The following is a 23,504-nucleotide window of genomic DNA, read 5'->3' as shown; positions in this document are numbered from 1 at the left end:
TAGATATACCCAGTTTCTGCAACCCTTCATATGTTTGAGCCTCCTGTCCCCTATTTATTTTATTTAGCGTATGGCACATGTTAGCCAGGGATTTTTTTTGGGCAGTGTTAACTTTTACCCGCAGGACGCCTGAATGATGGTAGGCATTCAGGAAGACTCCTTTCTTGTCCTTGTGCTGTTTATTCGCTCATAGAAACCGAATCGCCAAGCAGCCAACCTTAGCAGTGTGCAAGCCTAATGTCTTAACATGTAAGCCATTGTGGCCTCCTCCAGTTCCCTAATCATCTTAGTTGCTCTTTTCTGCATTTTTTCTAGACTCAACATTTTTTTTTATATCATGGTGATCAAAACTGGATGCAATATTCCAAGTGTCGTCTTACAAGACATCATAAAACATTACTAATACTTCATGTGATCTTGATTCTATCCTTCTATTAATGTAACCTTAGGATTACAATGGCTTTTTTTGCCAGCTGCAGCACACTCCTTTGGCTTATATATAAGTGTTCATCAACTAGAAGTCCTAGATCCTTCTTATAATTATTGCTATTGAGCCAGGTACTACCTATTTTATACCTGTGCATTTGGTTCTGAGTATAGTATCAAATCCAACTAATGTTTTGTTTATATGTCACTGATAATTACTGGATTGTTCAATCTTACATGCTCACATAATTTTGGATTATTAATATACTATTTTTTAAAGAAAAAGACAATTTAAGTCAAAGATTTTAATAGAAATAGTTAAGTGAAACAATTTCTCAGTTTCTTGTGATATAATCAGGGTTCTTAATATTAATTATATATACGATTGCAAATATAATGCATGTTCTTTTGTCTTATTTTTTAACCTAAAGGCATAAGCAAAGCATTGAATACTGTCATGTGAACACTTGGCAGTTACATGTACATACTAGCATATTCCCACCACAACTTCTATTGATAAAGATTTTTATTAATTGCATTTATTTCTTCTGGTCAACATTTTTTATTGAAACATAAACAGAATGCAGCATTGGAAATAGATTTTGAATTTCTGCCAGAATAAAATATCAGGGTTAGAATGTTATGCTATATGAGAGTAATGTGCTGTCCCAGCCAGTCTATGGGAATTGGATAGTTACTTAGGAATTATGAGCTGTTCCCTTAAGGGAATGCATCATGGTAAATGTAGTCAAAGATATCCTGGGAAATGTAGTTCATGTCACGTGGCCATATCTGTAATCCTGATTGGTCACTAAATTGACCCAAGAGGGGTTGGGGGAGGTTTCCCTCCATTCTTGTCTGGACTCATGAACTGATAGCAGTTTTCTTTCTATCGCTACAAGATGTGTTAGGAAATAACCATCTTTTACCTGTAAGGCTGATATACAAAGGATTGGTCATTATAGAAGAACTTCATCACAAATGTGAGTTATGAAGATACCTGATGTACCAATAAATGTACTTTGTTATGGATGTTTTGTGGATTTATCTATCTGCATCTGCACAGCTACAAATCCACCTCTGTGCATGAGACAGGACAGTAAAAGATGATTCTGAAACCCATCTCTATAAAACTGTATAATTTGGATTTATGATAAAACAAAGTGATACTGAAGCCAGGAGTGAATATGTGATGTTAATATAAACCTGCATGTCCCATTTCTCTCTCTGTAAGCATCGGAACTCTTTACATGCTGTGAATGTTGGGAGGGGCTGGAGTTCCCCACATGCTACAAACAAAGAGATCTTTCTACCCACTCACCCCTCTTCTCTGCTCAATTTGTCTTCCTGCTATCTCAGAGACTCTATTTGCATAACAAGGAGAGTTAGAAATTTCCCAGTTCTCAAAAGATAATCAAACCTCAGTTGGAAAGTTTGAGAACTCTCGTTTGTATTTTTAAAGGGAAATGGAAAGCTGATTCTGCTATGCTCATCTGGAAGGGAGACAAAGCCTTTACAACTGATTAAGATACATCGGAGTTCCAGGAAGGGGCTAATTCCCCTTTTCTCTTCAGCGAAAGAAGTGTTGTGTCTCAAATTACAACTCCTAACTGGAAAGAACTATTGTAAAAGCAAGGGAGGGACCAAGTATCTCTCATCCATCCCTGTATTTATCCAATTGCAAACCCTTTCCAAACGCAATGAGAAAGTTTCAGAAATCTTGCCTGTGTTGCTAAAAGGAAAGGCTTCACATTTCTTCTGCTCTCGGCTGCTTCGAAGAGGCAATAAAGAGGCCACGGTAATAAACCTTCCTCCGGCCAGAGCCATCTCCAAAGCAACGGAGCACATTCCTTCCCTCTGAAGAGAGACACTTAATCTAGCAATGCTTTAAACAAAGTTAGCATCTTCCCGCTTGCTATGATTTTTTTTGCAAAGTCTCTCAAGATTGACCACAGTGTTTCTCCAACGATAAACCCTTTTGAAACTATTGTGAACAATTTAATCAATTTAATTCAAATGTTCCAAGATTACCTGCAACCTACCAGACCCAAGTAAAGCAGTCTACAGCCCCATCTGGTGGTCAAGAAGAAATTTATAGTGAAGTCAAAAAATTCTTATCATTTTTTTTTCCTTTTTCAAGAGTGGGCAAGGAAGTCCCCCCCTTTTTCTCTTCAGCCCACAGCCCCATCTGGTGGTCAAGAAGAAATTTCCCAGAATTTGCCTTTTTTACACAGTTTCTCAAATATTGACCAGAGTGTTTCTCCAATGTAATATGATTGAGAAAGTTTTCTAATCAAACTTTGTTTCTTAAGTTACTGGAAAATAGATGCTTATTGAATATTAATAAAAAAAATATCCTAACAATGTGCCCTTGAATGGCGGAACTATTTATCCAGGAAATGAATAAGCTCTGTTTTACTGCATATGCTTAAATAGGGGCTGGGTAGTCATCTGTCACAGATACTTTAATTTAGATTATTTCACTGAACAAAGAGTTGAATTTGATAAATTAAATTAATTAAATTCATTCATCCAAATCAATAAATTTCTATCGTTGCCCATCTCAGTCAGAGATTCTGACAGCTTACACTTGAAACATATTACTTTTAAGGATACTTAAAAACATTTAAAATACTAAAAACATAGGCTATTTGGCCAATTAACAATACAGCCAGGAAATAGGGTGCTTGACACATTTATTGCCCCAAGCTTGAGAATATAGTCAAGTTTTTAGGGACTTACAAAAAGATAACAGGGTTAGGGCCATTCTAATCTCCGAAGGAAGGATGTTCCATAAAACAGGGGCCAACTCGTCTTTTGCTCTCCACCAGTTGACACTCTTTGACAAAGATCTGCAGTATCTTCATTCTGCAGAATCCATTGAATGCTTTCAAATTGAGGGCTATTGCCTTAATATTCTCAGAAACATATTAAATATTTATAAATACCTAAAATAGGTAGGTTCTTAGCCAAATTTATAGTCTAAAGAAACACTTTCTATTTTACATAATGAAATTAACATTCCTACTTAACTACTGAAATTAATGCTTTGTTCTCTTTCTCTCACCATCAGTCACTCAGATATGATACCAGCTACTTTGTGGAATATTTTGCTCTTGATCTTCTAATGGAAAATGGAGAATGTTGTGGTGTTATTGCACTTTGCATAGAAGATGGCACAATACACCGTTTTAGAGCAAAGAATACAGTTATTGCCACCGGGTAATATGTTAATCAGATGAAGAAATATCAATGACAATATATGGGCCTTCTTGTTTTAATTCATCCAGCATTATAATTTTTTCATATAATATGCCACTAGTTTATATTCTTTCATGAATTTTTGCCTTTCTTCTACATGAGACAGGGCATGAGAAATATAATGCAGCCCAAATCTTCCATACTTGAATGTAGCTATAGCATTTTTGTTAAATGGAAAAGAGAGAGAGATGGTAGGCTCACTTCAATGGATGTGTTCTAGCAGAAGTTAGACAGGAATTATTTATTATAAATGCCTACACTAATTATGGTATTAGGCTTGATAGCCTAAACCAGGGGGGTCAAACTCGATTTCATTGAGGGCTGCATCAGGGCTGTTTTTTTCAGAGGTAATTTAAACATGTCTGTTGACATGCTTTCATAGGAAATATCAGGTGATTGTTTTGGTCCATTTTTCAGCCTTTTGGGTATTTGCTTTCTGCAGCATTATGATTTCTAATAGTAAAACCTCTGAAGTGCAAAGAAACATCACAATTGGTTTCAAAAATTGTGATTTTTATTGTCTATGAGCTGGGGAATGCTAAAGATGGAAAGTTCTCAGAGTTAAATGGTTCCCATTCCTACCATGATGCTGATGCTGATGTGTGTTTGTGTGTGTGTGTTAAAAAAAACCCCAGAAAAAATGTGTTGTTAAAATGTGACCATTTTGCTTTTAAATGCTGCTGCATGATCTGAAGTGTGTTGGAAAGAAGAATGACATATTTGATAAGTAATAGTGAAGAACAGGAAAAAATACTTAAAAGTGACTCAGATGGTATGATTGCATGTTGCCAAGATGCAAGTTGCTAACATTACTGGTGAGGCCCAAATAAATGTTGAAAGTGGAATGTTAAATAGATAACATTCATTATTATCACAAATACTGGCATTAATATTAGTCATGAAATGTTTTCTTTCCTGCCTTATGAGTAGTAGATGCTAACTATGAACTTTTTCCAGAGGATATGGGCGGACCTATTTTAGCTGTACTTCTGCTCACACTTGTACTGGAGATGGCACAGCAATGGTTACACGGGCAAACCTACCTTGCCAGGATTTGGAATTTGTACAGTTCCATCCCACAGGTAAAAACTTATTCTGTTACAGGGAACTAAGTTTTGCAACAAATCTTTTTATTTTCCTTAATTTTTTTAAATCGAGATGTTATGCAATAGAATATTATGTATGTCTGTTCATTGTTTTTATTAGTCAACCTCTTCAATAGATTGCAGGAATCCTACAGATCTTGTATTCATTTAACAATTTTAGCAAGCTAAAGAAATATCCCATAAAGTTAGTAAACTAATTAGCTTCAGTTATATGAATTTAGCAGATACAGACTCAAAACATACTTCAGAGTATTCAAACAAACTGGCGAGAAACATAAAATGAAGTGCCAAAGTTGAGTCCTGGGTACTACAAATCTGTACTACAAATTTTTTGTTAATGACCTGAACATAGATATAGAGAGGATGCATTTTCAGAAAACTAAAAACTTATAACAAATGATATTTCAATGTTATTGATAGAGAAGAGAATTGAAAAAAGCAGACTGAAATGTAACAGAAACACTTAAAAAGTTATTTGAATAGGACAAAAAATTAATTGTATAAATATAAGATCTGACTTGGTAATAGTCCTTGTTAAATGATCTTAGAATAAGGATTAAGGTTCATTTAAGCAATTTGATATTACTGCATTAAAGGATATTCAAGATTCATCAATAATACGTATCATAGGGAGTAATAGTACCACTCTATTCTGAATTGATCATATTACCTGCTGACCTGAAGGGCATCATAGAAAGTCATGAAGGAAGGGCATGACCTGTTTTCTGTTATTCTAGAGTACAGAATCCATAACAATGGATTTTGATCAGAACACTGATTTACTTTTTATTGCCATAAAAAAGTCCTAAGAGACCTTATTTTCAGTGGAACTGCATTGTCCATGTTTATGGCCATTTTCTCAAAAAAAATGTTAATTCTGTTTCTAGCATTGAACAGAGTTTGAATGCAGTGGCTTAAGTAGCATCTTCCAGTACTGTGATTACAGTATATAAAAATTGGAAATTTTGTTTTCTATAAAATTGTAAAATTTGTATTCTGAGGAAAGAAAATTCTTAAATTTGGACAAAGCAAAAGCATAAAAAAAATGACAGAAAAGTAAAAATAAAGAAATAATGCATTTTAATCAAATACAAGTAGTCCTTAACTTACATCAGTTCATTTAGTGCCCATTCAAAGTTAAATGGCACTGAAAAATGTGACATGACCGTTTTTCACACTCGTGTGTTGCAACATCCCCATGGTCACACGATCAAATTCAGGAGCTTGGCAACTGAGTCATATTTATGAAATTGTACTGTTCTGGGGTCATGTGATAATTTTAACTACCTTCTGACAAGCAAAGTTAACGGGAAAGCTAGATTCTTTTAAAACCATGTTACTAATATAACAACTGTAGTGATTCATTTAATCACTGTGGCAAAAAAGGTTGTAAAATGAGGCAACAGTCACTTAATAAATATCCCTCTTAGCAGAAATTTTTTGCTCCATTGTAAGTCAAGGACTACCTATGGACAATTGGGAAAGACAACCTTCTAGTTCATATTTCTATGGTAACTTACTGGCATGTTTCTTTTTCTAAGACAATGATTCTTTCTGAAAATAGTAATAATAGAAGGATGGGAATTAATTGATATGTATTAATTATGAATACTGCATGTATCTGTTTATTATGAAGTAATATTCTTACATCATCTACTACTTAAGTCTAAATTGTTTTCTCTACCTTTCTGAAATACATAAATATGAATGCATCCTTTTGTCTGTAGTGGTTTCTTTCATTATTCTTTGAAGTGAGTCCCTCCAATGTGCATTGAATAATAAATACTGTAGTGAGTGTAAAATAATTCCAGATTCTGTGTGAAGTTTCTTATATGTGAAATTTAAAAAGAAGATAGATGTCCATATAGAAATCAAGGAAGTTTAAAGTTCAATTAATTGGAGAACAGGTACTATTACTATTATAGTCATATGTCATTGTAAAGTGACTTAAGTCATGTGACTGACCTGATTTTATAACTGTTTTTATAGCACTTATTGAGTGAATGCATTGTTAAACGAATGCTATACATATAGACCTCGACTTACAACTACAATTGAACTCAAAATTTCCATTGCTACACAAGACATTTGTTAAGTAATCTTCCCTCATTTTTGCTACAGTTAAGTGAACCACTGCAATTAAGTTAGTAACACTGTTCTTAGCCACAAATATATCTTCCCCATTAACTTTGCTTGTCAGAAAGTTGCAAAAGGTGACCCCAGGACACTGCAGTAGTCATAAATACATGCCAGTTGTCAAGCATCCGAATTTTGATCATATGATCATGGGGAGCTGCGATGGTCATAAAGTGTAAAAAATAATTATGTCACTTTTTTCAGTGCTGTTGTAACTTCCAACAGTCACTAAATAAATACTTGTAAGTCACAAATTACTTGTAGTTGTTCAATGAACCATATATATCTTGTTTTAGGGATATAAATGTTAGGCATTCATCTTCAAAATATAAGGTAAGTATTGTTTTCATCACTCGCTCAAAGTTTTTCAATATCTAACCTGACCAATATTGAAAAGCTCAACAAGGTTGGACCTGGTTGTCCCAGGAAATCCCTGGAATAGGAAAACAATCCTGGAGAAGGTAATAGCAAAACCCATGTTGTCAAGCAAACAATGTAGATACGTCTCTGTAATCATTGGTAGTCAAGCTTGACTTGAAAGAAACTCTACTTATATTAAGATAATTCAGTACATTTTATAAAAAATTTATTTAAAAAATCAGTAAATAATTGCAAGGCCATAATTTGAAGGTAACCTTTGTAGAATATAATTTAATTAGGTATTACATCAAATGTTAAAACACAGTAAATTTTATTTTTGGAATGATAGAGATCATTGGTAAAATGTAGTAATTTTAATATATTTTGCAGGTATTTATGGAGCTGGCTGCCTTATTACAGAAGGCTGCCGTGGTGAAGGAGGTATTTTAATTAACAGTGAAGGAGAAAGATTTATGGAGAGATATGCTCCAGTTGCCAAAGATCTAGCTTCCCGAGATGTTGTATCTCGTTCTATGACTATTGAGATCCGTGAAGGAAGGCAAGTTTAATCTATCAAGTCCATAAGTCCAAGTGATTATAAAAGATACAGAGTACAGTTAGCTAATTCAACATATTATATCTTAAAGAATAAAATATTTTCTTGAAGTTAGTTACAAGGTTAATTTATAGATTTCTTAGAAGGATATTAAAAGACCCAGCTAAAATTTTGATTCCATAAATAGTCTTTGTGAAAAACAATGAGAATACTGTAGTGCTTCATTGTTATCAGTCAGAAAACCTACTTGGATTAACATGTTGAGTCGCATAAAGTTTTAAACTGAAATAACACATTTTTTTCCTAGTTTCTAAATGAACCTGCTTGCTGGCTTCAGTTAAATATAGAACAACCAAACAACTTTCATTTAGTGCAGTACTTCTCCTTTACAAGTTTTTCTAAGGTTTTATTTTCTTATTTTTGAAAATGTCTCTTTGGTTACTTTTCTAAAGACACAAGAATTTGAGGTGGGCAACATAGGTAGTTAAATTGTCAAGTGCATGTATGTGCATATATCTTTGCATTATTTGCCTGCAAAATAAAGCACAGCATAACATTTGTAAAACCCATCCATTCACAATTGAAAATCCAGTTTCCCTATAGCAAATTTTCTTTTTTAAAAAGCAATGACGTGGCAGCCTGGCAGACATGAAGCTGCAATAAGTTATCTTTTTTAACTGTGTGCTTAATTGCTTTTTTATTCTCTCAACACTCATTCACAAATAATCTTGAATAGAATAGAATAGAATAGAATAGAATAGAATAGAATAGAATAGAATAGAATAGAATAGAATAGAATAGAATAGAATTCTTTAATGGCCAAGTGTGATTGGACACAGAAGGAATCTGTCTTGGTGCAAATGCTCTCAGTATACATAAAAGAAAAGATACATTCGTCAAGAGTCAAGAATCATCAGGTACAACACTTAATGATAGTCATAGGGTACAATAAGCAATCAAATCATATTAGGAAACAGTCAATATAAATCATAAGGATACAAGTGACAAAGTTACAGTCATACAGTCACAAGTGGGAGGGGATGGGTGATAAGGAGTGATGAGAAGATTAACAATAATAGTAGTGCAGACTTAACAGATAGGTAACAGATAATCAGAGTTGGAAGGGACCTTGTAGGTCATCTAGTCCAACCCCCCGCCCAGGCGGGAGACCCCACACCATTTCTGACAAATGGCAGTCCAATCTCTTCTTGAAAGTTTTTCTCTCTTCTTGAAAGACTTTGTAAATAGCTGGACAGTGTTGAGGGAATTATTTGTTTAGCAGAGTGATGGCTTTTGGAGGAAAACTGTCCTTGTTTCTAGTTGTTCTGGTGTGCAGTGCTCTATAGCGTTGTTTTGAAGGAAGGAGTAGAAACACATTATGTCCGGGATGTGAGGGGTCTGTAAATATGTTCACAGCCCTCTTTTTGACTCGTGCAGTATACAGGTCCTCAATTGAAGGCAGGTTGATAGTAATTGTTTTTTCTGCAATCCTATTTATCCTCTGAAGTCTGTGTCTGTCCTGTTGGGTTGCAGAATCAAGCCAGACAGTTATAGAGGTACAGATGATAGACTCAGTAATTCCTCTGTAGAACTGTATCAGCAGCTCCTTGGGCAGTGTGAGCTTTCTGAGTTGGAGCAGAAAGAACATTCTTTGTTGTGCTTTTTTGGTGACGTTTTTGATGATAGATGTCCATTTTAGGTCTTGTGATATAATAGAACCTAGAAATTTGAAGGTCTCTACTGTTGATACTGTGTTGTCTAGTATTGTAAAAGGTGGTAGTATGAGAGGGTTTCTTCTAAAGTCTACCATCATTTCTACGGTTTCGAGTGTGTTCAGTTCCAGATTGTTCCAGTTATACCACGAGGCAAGTTGTACAACGTCCTGTCTGTATGTGGATTCGTCGTTGTCTCTAATGAGACCAACCACTGTTATGTCATCTGCAAACTTCAGTATTTTAACAGATGTTAACAGATGTTTGAGATGCAGTCATTGGTATATAGGGAGAAGAGAAGTAGAGAAAGCACACAGCCTTGTGGTGGGGGTGGGGGCTGTGCTAATTGTACAGGTATCAGATGTGATTCTGCCTAGCTTCATCTGCTTCCTGTCTGTTAGAAAACTCATGATCCACTTACAAGTGTGTTCAGGTACCGCTAGCTGGTTTAGTTAGTTAGAAGAATGTCTGGAATGATGGTATTGAATGCTGAACTGAAGTCTACAAAGAGGACCCTCACATAGGTATTTGGAGATTCAAGGTGTTGTAGGATATAGTGCAGAGCCATTTTAACAGCATCATCTGTCGATCTATTTGCTCAGTATGCAAATTGCATGGGATCTTTGGAGTTTGCAGATCCGTGATGGTTTTTAGGTGGGACAACACTAGCCTTTCAAAGGTTTTCATAACTACAGATGTTAGAGCGACTGGTCTGTAGTCATTCAGTTCCTTGATGGAGGGCTTCTTTGGCACTGGGATGATAGTAGAGCGTTTGAAGCAAGAAGGAACAAAGCACAATCTCTAGTGATCTATTGAAGATTCAGGTGAAGATGGGGGCCAATTGGTGAGCACAGACTTTTAAGCAAGAAGGAGTCATCTTATCTGGCCCTGGTGCTTTTCCTGGCTTTTGTCTGTGAAATAGATCTTGCTTTTCTTTTTCTGTGATCACCAGAGGTTGTGAACCCAATGGGTTGGGGCCAGTTGTAGGAGGCTTGGCTGTTGTTGGTGTGTTTGAGATGGGGGTTGTGGAGATAGGTGGCTGTAGTTTCCTTTCAAACACATTCAGGTCATCTGCTAGTTGTTGATTTCCTTCTGCCTGGGAAGGAGGTTTGCTGTAGCCAGTGATGTTTTAAAGAGTTTTCCACATGTTTGCAGGTTCATTTGTTGAGAACTGATTCCTTAACTTTTCAGAGTAGCTTCTTTTTGCTGCTCTGATCTCTCTTGTTAATATGTTTCTGGCCTGATTGTATAGTATTCTGTCACCTTTTCTGTAGGCTTCCTCTTTAGTAGCTGCTTAAGTTTGGTTGTGAACCAAGGTTTATTGTTACTATATATTTGCAGGTTCCTTGTTGGTACACATAAGTCTTTGCAGAAGCTGACATAGGAAGTTACAGTATCTGTGAGGTCATCTAGGTCTGCAGAGGTATCTTCAAAAACATTCCAATCTGTGCAATCAAGGCAAGCCTGGAGCTTCAGCTTTGCCTCATCAGACCAAGTCCTCACTGATTTAATTGTTGGTTTCATGGTTTTAAGTCTTTGTCTGTAGGCAGGTACAAGGTGAATCATGCAGTAATCAGAGTGTCTCACAGCTGCTCATGGTAAAGACCTATAAGCATCTTTTACTGTTGTGTAGCAGTGGTCTAAAGTATTTTTGCCTCTGATGGGACTACATGCTGGAAATATTTTGGGAGCTCTTTCCTTAAATTTGCTTGGGAAGGGAATCTGGGTGTTTGGCTTCAGCCTCCATAATTTGATCACAAGAGTTCATAATGCCTTGTTTACACAAGCTTGTGGAGGAACATACACAGCTATTAGGAGAAATGAGAACTCACATGGAGAATAAGATGGCTTGCAGTTGATATGTAAAGACTCTCAATTTTCATCACAGAATTTATATATTATAGTTATATCCTGAAACCAGCTGCTGTTGATAAAAAACATAATCCTCCACCTTTTTTTTAATACATTTATTAATTTTCTTTTTTTTTACACTGTAAAACATCATGATATCAACAACGTTCTTGGCATCTATACAAGATTTTGTTTTAAATATCATAATACATTATATTGTGTTTATCTACTATTAAATAATATCTTTAGCTATAATTACTATTCTTATATCTTTACATAGTTTACAAAATTTTATTTTACTTTCTTAAGGGTTGTTTCAGTTAACATTTTTGTCTCACTTCTTGGTTTTGTTTGTTAGCCATTTATACCAATTGTTCCAAATTGTAAAGAATTCAGAGTCACCTTTTTCTTTCAATTTCATTGTTAGCATATTCATCTCAGCACTTTCTGTTACTTTGTGTGCTATTAGCTCTTCATTGAGGGTATTTGGTGTTTTCCATACCTGCGCAAAGGCTATTCTGGCGGCTGTTATAATATGTAACACTGGGTATTTTACTTCTTTCGGTAGTCTTTCTTTAATGATTCCTAATAGGAAGGATTCCGATCTGAGCTCAATCTGATAGCCAGTGATCTCTTTTAAGCAATTTTTAATTTGAATCCAGTATGTCCTGGCCTCGGGACACATCCACCACATGTGATAAAATGTACCATCAACTTTTTTGCATTTCCAACATTTAGGACTCATATTGGAGTAGATTTTTGCCAATCTTGTTGGGGCTAAATACCATCTATAAAACATTTTATATATGTTTTCTTTGTATGCTGCAGATACTGTTAATTTATAATTTATATTCCATATTTCCTCCCATTCCTCTAATTCTATAGTATATCCAAAATTCTGAGCCCATGCAATCATTGTACTTTTGACTATTACCTCTTCCATTTTAAAATCTAATAAATATTTATATATTTTAGTTATAAGTTTTTGTTCCAGTCCCATTAATATTTTATCTAGTTGGTTCTGCCCTTTGTCAAATCTAAAATCTTTTGAGTCTTTTTTATATTTATTTTGAATTTGCAAATATGGCCACCAATCGAATATAATTCCATTTTCCTTCAGTTCTTGGTTTGATTTTAATTTCCCTTGACTATCTAATAGTTCTTCATAGCTTACCATTTTCTGTAGGTCTAATCTATTTGGATGTATTATGGCTTCCATGGTTGACGGCCATCGTGGGATTTCTGTATAGTGTTTACCTTAGATTTTTTTTTCCAAATTGTAATCAATGAGTCTCTTATTAGGTGTTGATTGAAATAGGTATGTATATTGCTTTTATTTTCCCACAAAAATGCATGCCAACCTATCAAGAGGTCATGTCCTTCTAATGTTAAGATTCTCTCGTCTCTTAATTTAATCCAATCCTTAATCCAACTCAACACCGCTGCCTGGTAATAAAATTCCCATTCTGGTAGTCCGAGACCGCCTCCACTCCTATTATCTTGTAATAGTTTCATTTTAATACATGGCTGCTTGCCCAACCAGACAAACTTGGATTTCCCTAATTTAATTGGAATCATTTGGAATAGATATATTAGTTTTGGTAAGGTATTCATTTTCAACGTTGCTATTCTTCCTAATATAGACAGTTTCAATTTGGCCCATAATTCCAATTCTGTTCTGATTTGCTTAATCAGTTTAACATAATTGTCTTCTTTTAATGATGAACATCTGGGTGATATCCAAATTAACCATCAAATTTAGTTCATGTCTAATCATCCCTATTTCTTTCTTAACTTCCATATTTTTTGGGTCTTTTTGGAGCTCATATTCAAATTTTTTAATCCTTTCTTGTAATTCGTTCTGTTTCTTCCATTTTTCTTAGCTATATAGGCTATTGATATGCCTCTCACGAAAGCCTTTGTAGTGTCCCATAAATTTTGTAAACTAGTATGTTGTTTTAGATTAACCTTAAATAATGTTTCTAACTCATTTTTAATTCTTGAGATATATTCTTTTTCCTTTGTTATTTGTGAATTTAATATCCATCTCCTTTTCCTTTTATTATGTCCTTTCCATGTAATTTTAATCAGGCTATGGTCAGCCCATATATTAGGCATTATCTCCACTAATGTCTTTCTTGATTGCCCCATTAACCCATACCATATCGATTCTGGACCATGATTTTTGTGGACTAGAATAAAACGTATATTTCTTCTCATTTGGATTCCCCTTCCTCCATATATCTTCCAAATTGGTCTCGTGTGTTAAATCAAAAAAGTTTTTTGGTAGAATTTTCTTTTTTTTTCTTCCTAGTTCCTTCCATACTAATATAGTCTTTTTTTAACATCAACAATGGCATTAAAATCCCCTATCAAGCAAATATTTTCTTCACCTAGACTAATTATTTTATCATACAGTCCCTTATAAAACTTCTGGTTATCATTAGGGGCATATATCCCCACTAATAGTAATTGTTTTTGATGTAAATTAATTCGTATCATTAAAATTCTGCCTTATTCATCTGCATAGATTTTTTTTTGCATTTATCCCTTTTTTTACATAAATTGCTACCCCCCCCCCTTTTCTTTTGATCTGCCAATGCTGTAAATAATAGACCCAACTTGGGATATTCTAGATATTTTTATGCTGTTTTTGGATATGTACCTCCTGTAGGCATATAATATCAACGTTTTGTTTGGTTAATTTGGTTAATATTTGTTTCCTCTTGATCTGGGAGTTTAATCCATTGATGTTTATTGAGAGTAATTTAATCTCTTCTTCCATTGTTAATTCTGAGTCTACATAAATCTTCTGTTTGTTCTTGCTTCTCTTTAGGGTCTTATTCTTAGTCCTTCTCTCCTTGGGTATTTTCTCTTTTCTTTGCCTCTCTCTTCTTGGTCCGTTTCCTGTATTCCCTGTTGCTGATCTTCTTGTTGGTCCTCCTGACTCTTGCTTTCTGACTCTTCTTTGCTGCTCCCCTCTTCCTCTATTTCCATCAACTGATCGTAAAGTTCTTGTGCCTTTTCAATACTATCAATTTTTACTCTTCTTTCTTGCCACGTCACCAGCATTCCTTCAGGGACCAGCCACCGGAACCAGAAGTTTTGTTTATTCAGGAGTATTGCCAGAGATCTGTAGTCCTTCCTCAACTCTTTCACCCGCCTTGGAATTTGTGATCTCTTTTTCTTTATATACCATCGACTCGTCCTTTGTGATTCTATATACAATATCTCTTACATTTTTTCTGGCAAACCTGATGTGGACCTCTCTAGGCAGCTTGTTTTGTCTGGCGTAGTTTGTATGGATTCGGTAGACCTCATCTAATGTTTTCACTATTTCCTGTTGGTCCCTTTGAAATGCCTCTGTTATTAAGTGGGACATTATGTCTCCCAGGTCTTCATCTTTGGATTCCAATACATTTTGGAACCTCAAATAGAATGCTGCACGTTCCAATTCGAGATGGATAATCGAATCTTCTAAGTCTCTGTTCATCTCTTATTACTTTCCTGTCCATCCCTTCCAATCTCTTATCTGTTTGTTCAGCTTTAGTTTCTATATTCTTTATTCTTTGTTCATTGTTCTCCAGTGTCTGTTGGATCGTTCCCATCTTCTTCTCTAAATTTTGAATCTTACCCTTCATTTCTCCCATTTCCATCTTCATATCTGTATGGTTATTAACCATTGTCTCCTGCATTTTAAGTATCGTTTCCTGAATAGCTGTTAATGTTGCTTGCATCGTCTGCATGTTGGCCGTGTTGCTCATCTTTTCCGTATTCAACATTCCTTCTATTGTTTTTTGGCCCGCTGGAGATGCAATAGACATTGATGAACCAGACATCGGTTTTTTCCCTTTCAGGTTCACTGTTGTAGTACTGGTCATATTCCTAACTTTATTGTAGATATCTTCCCACTTTACCATTCACTATTTAATTTTTCTTTTGTTATTTGTTCTATTCAGTAGTTTCCCTTAGAATATAAATATCTTTTCCCACTTATGATGTTCTAAATTATTCAGATTTGATTCAATCTTTTATAGAATCTGAAACTAACTGAATCACCAAAATTAAAGAAGAAGGGAGAGAGCAAAAGGGATGACAGGAAGGATAATATCAAAATGAGAGAGAAAGAGTGTAATATAATATCCTAAAATATACTTGCTGTAAATTATTCTTATACAACTATTTTATATTACTATATTATGGTATATCAACTGTATTATTTATCTTTAATTGTAAAGTTCGGTTTCCTTTAAACAATTCTATATTCCACTTCTTATATATATGACCTTACTTATTTCATTAGTTATTAGTAATCAGTCAATCAATAATCATCAAAATAGTATTTCACCAGTTTTCACAGTTTCATGTCATTTTAAACTTTTAAATTCTTAATAAATTCAATCAATTCAATCAAACCTTAATCAAAATGTTATTTCATTAATTATATTCTATAAAAATAAGTCCAGTAGTATTCAATCACTTTCCTTTCCTTGTCCATTCACGTTTTGTTTAGTCACAGTCTGTTACATCAGCTTCTTTTCTCTCTCTATAATCTCAAAATGTAACTTCTGTTCTTGGGTTTCGTCCTGTCTCTCACTTTTTTTCCACTTTTGTTCTTCTTTTACAAGTCACAGATCCATCAGGTTAAACTCCAAATTCCTAGATAATCAGTCTAAACCAACTCCAAATTTTTCAGAACAAGTCCAAAACACCAGTCAATCTTTAATCAACTAAATCCTCCACCCTTTTATTTTACCTGATGTCTCTTCAATTCTGTCTGATCTAAATATCTGAAATCCTGGGATGTATATGGTGTTGTCATGAATTTGTGCAATAAGCCAGGTTTCAGTAAAACAGAACTGCTAAATTGTAGAAATCAGAATTCCATCTATTTAAAAGATGTATTTCATCCATCTTGTTAGCAAGTGAGTGTAAATTAGTCAGAAAAGTTGAAGGGAGAGGGAGTTTTTCCCCCCTATTCCTTAGTCTGTTTAAAATTCCCGCTCGTTCACCTCGTCTCCTTTTTCGGCGCTGCTGCTTCTTTCCTTTGTTTATTGTAATCCATAGCACCGGGGAATTAGTTAGAATCTCCTCCATGTTTGCAAAGACAGGAGGGGGTGAGGAATCAGAAAGCTGTTCCTTAAGGAAACATTGCCTAATTCTTAGCAGATGGTCTCGTGAATATGAAATCCGTAGTGAATTGCAGATAATAATAAAGAATAAAGAAACTATTAGAGCATTTCACCGAGGCAGCCATCATCGGCGCCATCTTGGATCAATCAAGAAGGGAAGAAAAGAAGACATGTATGTGTAAGGATGTCAAATACATGTAAAGATGTCATTCTGTGTTACTGTATTAAACATTAATTATGACTGAGCAACTCAATCATAAGCCAGAAAACATTCTAACTGCAGTGATCAATCAGAATATTCCAAATTAACTTGAAACAAAACATCCTGTTCTTGAAACAGAACTCTTAAAACGCTTATGTTTTGTTTCACTTTTAGACACTTGGAATTTTTACTTTGAGTTTAGAATATTTCAAAAGCCTTTTGCACATCCCTTTTGCAAATTTGTTCATTTGTTTTTTTTTTAGGGAATACTTGTATTTGAACTTTATATTTATTTATTAATTTTTATGCTGCCCATTTCATGGATACAGTAACTTTAGGCAGCTTGCAATATAGTAAAGAGTAAAAAAATGTAAGACAAAACAATTAAAATTAAGAGAATTTAAGAGAGCTAAAAAATGTAGCTACCAAAATCAAATCAAGTATAGTTTGCAAACACTTGACACAATTCTCTTACATAAATATTTGTTGGTCTTATGTTTATATCTAAATAAGTAGTAAGAATTTTTTTTTTTAATCTCTATTTAACATATCTTTTTAAAATAACAACAGAGGTTGTGGTCCTGACAATGATCACGTCTACTTGCAATTGCACCATTTGCCACCACAGCAACTAGCAATGCGTCTTCCTGGGATTTCAGAAACTGCTATGATATTTGCTGGTGTGGATGTCACAAAAGAACCTATTCCTGTCCTACCTACTGTGCATTACAATATGGGAGGTATCCCTACAAACTATAAAGGACAGGTAATTTCAAAACAATTGTTTATTTATTACATTTATATATTGTCCATCTCACTATTGAATTTTAATATTAATAGACTAGATGTTTATTTTTTATACACTGTTTAAAGCTTTGACAGTATATCAAAACAAACACTCTCATTAGTTTTCTTCTTGTACCTTAATCTAGTGACAATATTTTTTATTATAAGGTGCCACGTCTTGTCTATATGCATTTGTGCATATATATGTATATATATATTGACAGGTAATTACACGTGGAAATGGCAAAGATCAAATAGTGCCTGGTTTATATGCTTGTGGTGAAGCAGCTTCTGCATCTGTTCATGGTGCTAATCGACTTGGTGCAAACTCACTTTTAGACTTGGTAGTCTTTGGTCGTGCTTGTGCTCTTACCATTGCAGAAATATGCAAACCTGGTAAGTCTCTTTAGTTTTTAACATTTAAAATGGGTACATTTAACATTTAAATTTTGCAATGCTGTATTTTGTAACACACTTAAAAATTAAGGATGCTTCATTTATGTCATTGAAAATTACATGTAGTTGTCAAGTTATGACCATAATGGAGCCTGCCCATTGGGGTCAGAAGTCAGAACAAATGTTAAATCAACTGCCTCAAGTAACAACTAGTTATCCTTGCTCTTCCCAATGCATTTGTTAAACAAATATATGTGTCATTAATTTGAGCACAGGGTATTTTAGGGATGGGGGTGGGTTACTCTCATTACCTCTAATGAACTTATCTAATGTCATCTAATGTTATTTGGGAGCTTGGCTGCTAAAGACATAATTCTCTATGCTTTCCAAAATCAGCAAACAAACAAATTTAAACTACGTAGTCTAGAACATGCTAATTGCATCAGAATGGATTGGACAGAAATTAATGAAAAGGGGCAATCCATTAAATAACTAACTTTACACCACGAATAGATTTATAATCCATTTTCTTTGAATGGTAGTGGCCAGTACAAATTGTAAGTTGTAAGTGTCATAAAGAATGGATTCTTCTGTATTTTTATGAGATAGATGGGAATATGGGTAATATTATCTTTGAAGTGCTCTCTGAGCTTGCTTGTTTTCTTAGTGCTCTCTGAGCTTGCTTGTTTTCTTGCAGACGTTTCATTACCCAAACTAAGTAACATCATCAGTGATGATATTACATAGTTTGGGTAATGAAACGCCTGCAAGAAAATAAGCACCAAGAATTTCTCTCATCAACACTGAACTACAAATATACTCCTTTATTAAACCTCCTTTTACTGGTCCACAATAGAAAGCGTCCTCTTATATTGCATTACGGTGAGGTATGCTGGCCGTGGATAGAAAGACATTACAGAGGGTGGTGAGCACTGCACAAAACATTGTGGGCTGTTTCCTGATACCACTAAATGACATTGCTAGGGCTTAGAAGAGTGAGTAAGATTCTCAGGGACGATTCACACCCCAGTCAGCACTTCTTCACTCTCCTGCCATCAGTTAGGAGATATAGAAGCATAGCCAGCCGCACCAACAGGCTGAAGAACAGTTTCTACCTGTGGGCTATCAGACTTCTGAACAGAAAATAACTTCATGTCAACATAGTATGATAGATTTGCGGGGCTGGCGCGTTGTGCAACAAGATCACATAGTGTAATAAGATTGGGACTGGGTTAGGGACTTCTGTCCTCACTGTGAGTTGTGTTGGGGGTGCACGAAGGAGGCTCAGCCAATCTCATTGTACATATGTTGTACTCTGACAATAAAGGTAATAATAATTATTAATATTATATTTTCTCCCTGCAAAGAAACACTATGCAGTTAAATAATTTATGTTTATTTTTGTTAGGGGAATCAGCTCCATCAATTAAATCAAATGCAGGTGAAGAATCTGTTGCAAATCTTGACAAATTGCGTTTCGCCAATGGAAATGTAAGAACATCAGAACTGAGACTTAATATGCAAAAAGTAAGTAAGATCTTTGGATTGGAGGAAAGGCTTTTAATCTCAACTTGCAGCACGTAATTAATTATTAACTCAATTTCAGAATGTTCTAAATATTTTTCCCAAAAAAAATCTACCCTTGACTTTTCCAAATTTAATACCAATGATTCTATTTATAATCTAAACATTGATAAATTATCGAGGCCTAATTTGATATGGTTGTTGGGTTCAGCAACTTAAATTGAAGTTTGTTTGGTCCCAGAGTTCCCTAAATTGAACTTCTTATATCTCAGCTGTCTAATGATTTATGGGATTCTAATAATATTGCTTGTTTGCTGCATGGAGGATTTTCAGGATACAAATATATATCCCATAAGTTTTGGAAAAGTTTGTTTAAAAAAAGGGAGATTTATTTTCTTGCACAGAACCACAACACACTCCTGCTATCTTCTATAGCAGGGGTCCCCAACCACCGGGCCGCGGAACAACTCCTACCGGGCCGCTGGCTTGCTGGCGCCGCCATCTTTTTCATGAAAAAGTGCTTCCGGTGAGCTTTTCCGGTAGAAAGCTCACCGGAAGCACATTTTCATCAAAAAAAGATGGCGGTGCCCAGCTGATGCCGGTACCGGGCCGCGGCGCCCAGCTGATGCCGGTACCGGGCTGCGGCGTCAAAAAGGTTGGGGATCACTGTTCTATAGTGATTTTAGCTGCTATTGACTTTGTAGATATTTTTAATAAATGATGAAATAAATTTTATGTTTTGTATATAGTCTAGTAAAAGATAGTATATTATAAGAATTCTTATATACTGTTTAGTTATGGGTCAACAAGTTAATGTTGATTCTTAGGGACCACATATATAGATTTCTCCAGGATGATCTGATTTTTCAGGTCTTCTAATTGTGTATCTCATCGCTGTAACTGATTCCAGTCCATGTTGCTGCTAGTCATCTTTTCTTTTATCTTTCCTAGTATTATAAACTTTTCTATAGAGTTAGGTCTTTTGCTTAATTAATCCAAAGTATGATAATTTGGGGTTAGTTATTTGTGCTTCAAGTAAGAACTCTGTGTTGTTTTGATTAATGGTCCATTTGTTAGGGGGCTTTGGCTGTTTGTCAAAAAATCTGTAGATTATAGTCTGAAACTGACAACATATAAAAAAATGAGATCTCAGAAAATATTCTTCACAGAACAATTTCTGTGTATGGGAAGAAAAAAGTACACTGCTGTTGGAAGCTTTAGTAGAATATGAAATATCCATTTCATATGAATTTAGACATAACTTTGTGCAAAAATGAATTTGAGAATATAATTGGATAATTGAGCCTCTGAAAAGTACCTGAAGTTTGATTCTAATTGTTGTGGTTCCTCGACTGCCAAAGAAATGGCAATCAAGTTAGATGAGTCAGAGGAGATGGAGGGGATGATCTGGGTTACCATCAAAGCCGGAAGAAGGTTCTGAGGGACAGGAGGTCTCAAAGCCAGATGCAGAGCAGGGCCCATCTAGTCACACTCAGGCAGAGAGACAGCTGTTTTCAGGGCCTGAGATGAGCTGGAGGAGGAACAGCTGGACCCTGTTCCAGATGTGCGTATGCAATGCAGGACTGAGGGCCAGCTATTCAGGAAAAGAAGGAGACATTAACAAGCCCCTCTCCTGCTGAGATATAAAGAGGAGCAGTATGAGAGGCATTACTCCAGAAGAGCTCCCTCTGGTGGATTCCTTGCCAGGATTTCCTTGCCACTAACCAGGTCAGTCAGGACTCTGTGTTGGAATTGAAGTGATAATTGAGGCTCCCTGTGGGGAAACTAAGAGACTGTTACAGCTTGTAAATCACCTGTGGAGATGTGACCTGGAGCTTTGTTAGTGAATGCCGTGAATTCCTGCCTTTCTAAATAAAAAGGGGGGTTTCCTCATAAGTAGATTTGAGGCTTGTGAAGGCTGGGTCAGAACACCAATCACCTCTAACTAGTAGTTTATAGGTGCTGAAAACAACTATATATTTGTCTTAAAAGTCTGTGGGTGAGCTTTGACATAATTATTTTGGCAAATGTAGAAACTTAAATTCTTACTTTAAAGTTATCAAAGAAAATAAATTGAAGTATATTGCTCCTTCATTCTTTATAGACAATGCAAAGCCATGCTGCTGTGTTCCGTACAGGCCCTGTCTTACAAGAAGGCTGTGAAAAAATGTCCAGAATTTATAAAGATTTGGATGATCTGAAAACATTTGATAGAGGTATTGTTTCAATACAGACTTCATAGATGTGTGAAAATTCGTAAATTATTTTATCCAATTAACCTAAATGTATTTGCATCATTATTTAAATATATCGTGAGATGTAAAACCCAAATTATTATTATATCAATATTCAGAACACGAAGACAAGTCTCTGGTTCACAATTTCAAAGGTTTATTGTAGGAAAGAAAAAGCGGTTGCAAGTGCGGCCTCCAAGACCCTTCTCAATTGGATTGAGTACAAGGAGAGCAAATTTCACGACTTTAACAATACATTTTATATCCCAGCACAGAACAAGCCATGCCTAAAAAGCCCTCCCCTTACACCTCCTTATTTTCTGTATGCTAAACTACCAACTTGGGATCATCAGGACATTGTTTCCTGGGCCTCAATGTTTTATCTTCCTAGGCTGCCAAGCTGATGTATGTTCTTATCTTATTTATTCTCCCTAGCCTGGTCAGATCTTCCTGTTGTTCTAACAATGTATCGTGTCTTTGTGGAATGTATCGTCTATATGTGAATGACCAGGGCCAGGATCTTAGCTCCTCTTTGGCTTGGGTGATAACTTCTTTCAGTAGAAACAACAAAAGTGGGGGGGGGGGTTTCATGCAAAGATGAAGTTAGTAAGGGCACATCAAAAAGGAATGAAAGAAAAGAATCTTCTAGTTTATTTCATATACAAAATGAACCAAAGAGTTTTCTAATCTTGCTATATAATGTTCATTATAAAAGTGTAACTTATAATTTTCTCTCAATATTAAGCTGTAGAAAAATAAGTTAAAAAAGATCCTAACTGGGATCAGAATTTTCATTGCTAAGCAAAGAGGTTGCTAGATGAAATAGCATGTGACTACACCACTTACCAACAGCAGTTCCAGCAATTTTCGCTGCAGTTGTTAGACCAGGACCAGGATCATTATTAGGTGTAGTTCTCATGCTGTTCCTGCCTCATGCTGTTCATACTCACCTCTGCTTCAAATTTTCATTGCTTCTTCCCACCATTTCTGTCCTTTTGGCTCCCTTGCACTCTGCCATCTATCCTAACTCTGATTAGGAATTGATTAGGAAACTTGCAGCCAGACAGATGACAACAGGCAGAGGTAAGTATGTAGGCAGAACTCCCGTGCATGCATGGCAGAGACCTAAAGGCCAGCTGGCTGTTGGGAGGTGCGCGCGCATGTGTCAGAGCTGAACTGGGACAATGGCTCGCGTGCCATTAGAGATAATGCTGTGTGCCACAGGTTTGCCATCAGGGCTATATTCTGTCTAATCATCAAAAATGTAGATCTTAAGTTCATTTTTCTTTTTTATGCAAAAAATCCATAAGGGATTTTCAGTCACCACGAAACATATTGTCTTTAACCAAATAAGTCAGGTTAGCCATTTCAGCAAGTTCTGTCATCTTCATCAGCTATTACTTTATTGTAGGTATTGTAGATAAAGATCTTTGTGCATTCAATAATTTTGCTGCAGTTATCAAATATCAATTATAAAAACAATGTTCCATGGCTCTTTTTTAGCTCTTACCTTCAGTCTCAGGGAGGAAAGTTCTGATTTAAGATTAAAGATTAAAAGTTGAATATTCCTTTAAAATCCTCTAAATCTCTGTATTTGAGCCCCATATTATCTAGTTTTTTACATCATGATAAAATTATCCTTGTTCACATTTCCAGCATAAATTTGAAGTACACTTACACATATCTGTGTTTTCCCCAAAATAAGACCCTGTCTTATATTTTTTCCATCAAAAAAGGCACCAGGTCTTTCAGGGATGGGGGATGTCATCCACTGACTCATCTCACTTCTGCATGTCGCCCCCGGGCTCCTTTTCATTGTCAG

At 35.4% G+C, this 23,504-nt stretch overlaps 1 protein-coding gene across 2 annotated transcripts in view; it reads left to right on the top strand.

Annotated features, from left to right (window-relative positions):
- Window positions 1–23,504, top strand: part of SDHA (succinate dehydrogenase complex flavoprotein subunit A) — a 53,820-nt gene that overhangs the window by 12,929 nt on the left and 17,387 nt on the right. For both annotated transcript variants that reach the window (XM_087948091.1, XM_026678296.2), the window contains 7 exons: window positions 3,500–3,648; window positions 4,645–4,769; window positions 7,680–7,848; window positions 17,313–17,508; window positions 17,753–17,924; window positions 19,333–19,451; window positions 21,553–21,664. In XM_087948091.1, coding sequence (XP_087804217.1) covers window positions 3,500–3,648; window positions 4,645–4,769; window positions 7,680–7,848; window positions 17,313–17,508; window positions 17,753–17,924; window positions 19,333–19,451; window positions 21,553–21,664 — 1,042 coding nt within the window. The remainder of the gene's footprint in view (window positions 1–3,499; window positions 3,649–4,644; window positions 4,770–7,679; window positions 7,849–17,312; window positions 17,509–17,752; window positions 17,925–19,332; window positions 19,452–21,552; window positions 21,665–23,504) is intronic.

The sequence above is a fragment of the Notechis scutatus genome, chromosome Z, assembly GCF_049901735.1.
Source record: "Notechis scutatus isolate UNSWTSFEM ecotype Mainland chromosome Z, rNotScu1.2, whole genome shotgun sequence".
Classification (NCBI taxonomy): Eukaryota; Metazoa; Chordata; class Lepidosauria; order Squamata; family Elapidae; genus Notechis; species Notechis scutatus.
Note: the sequence above shows the minus strand (reverse complement) of the source record. Positions and strands in the feature narration are given on the sequence as shown.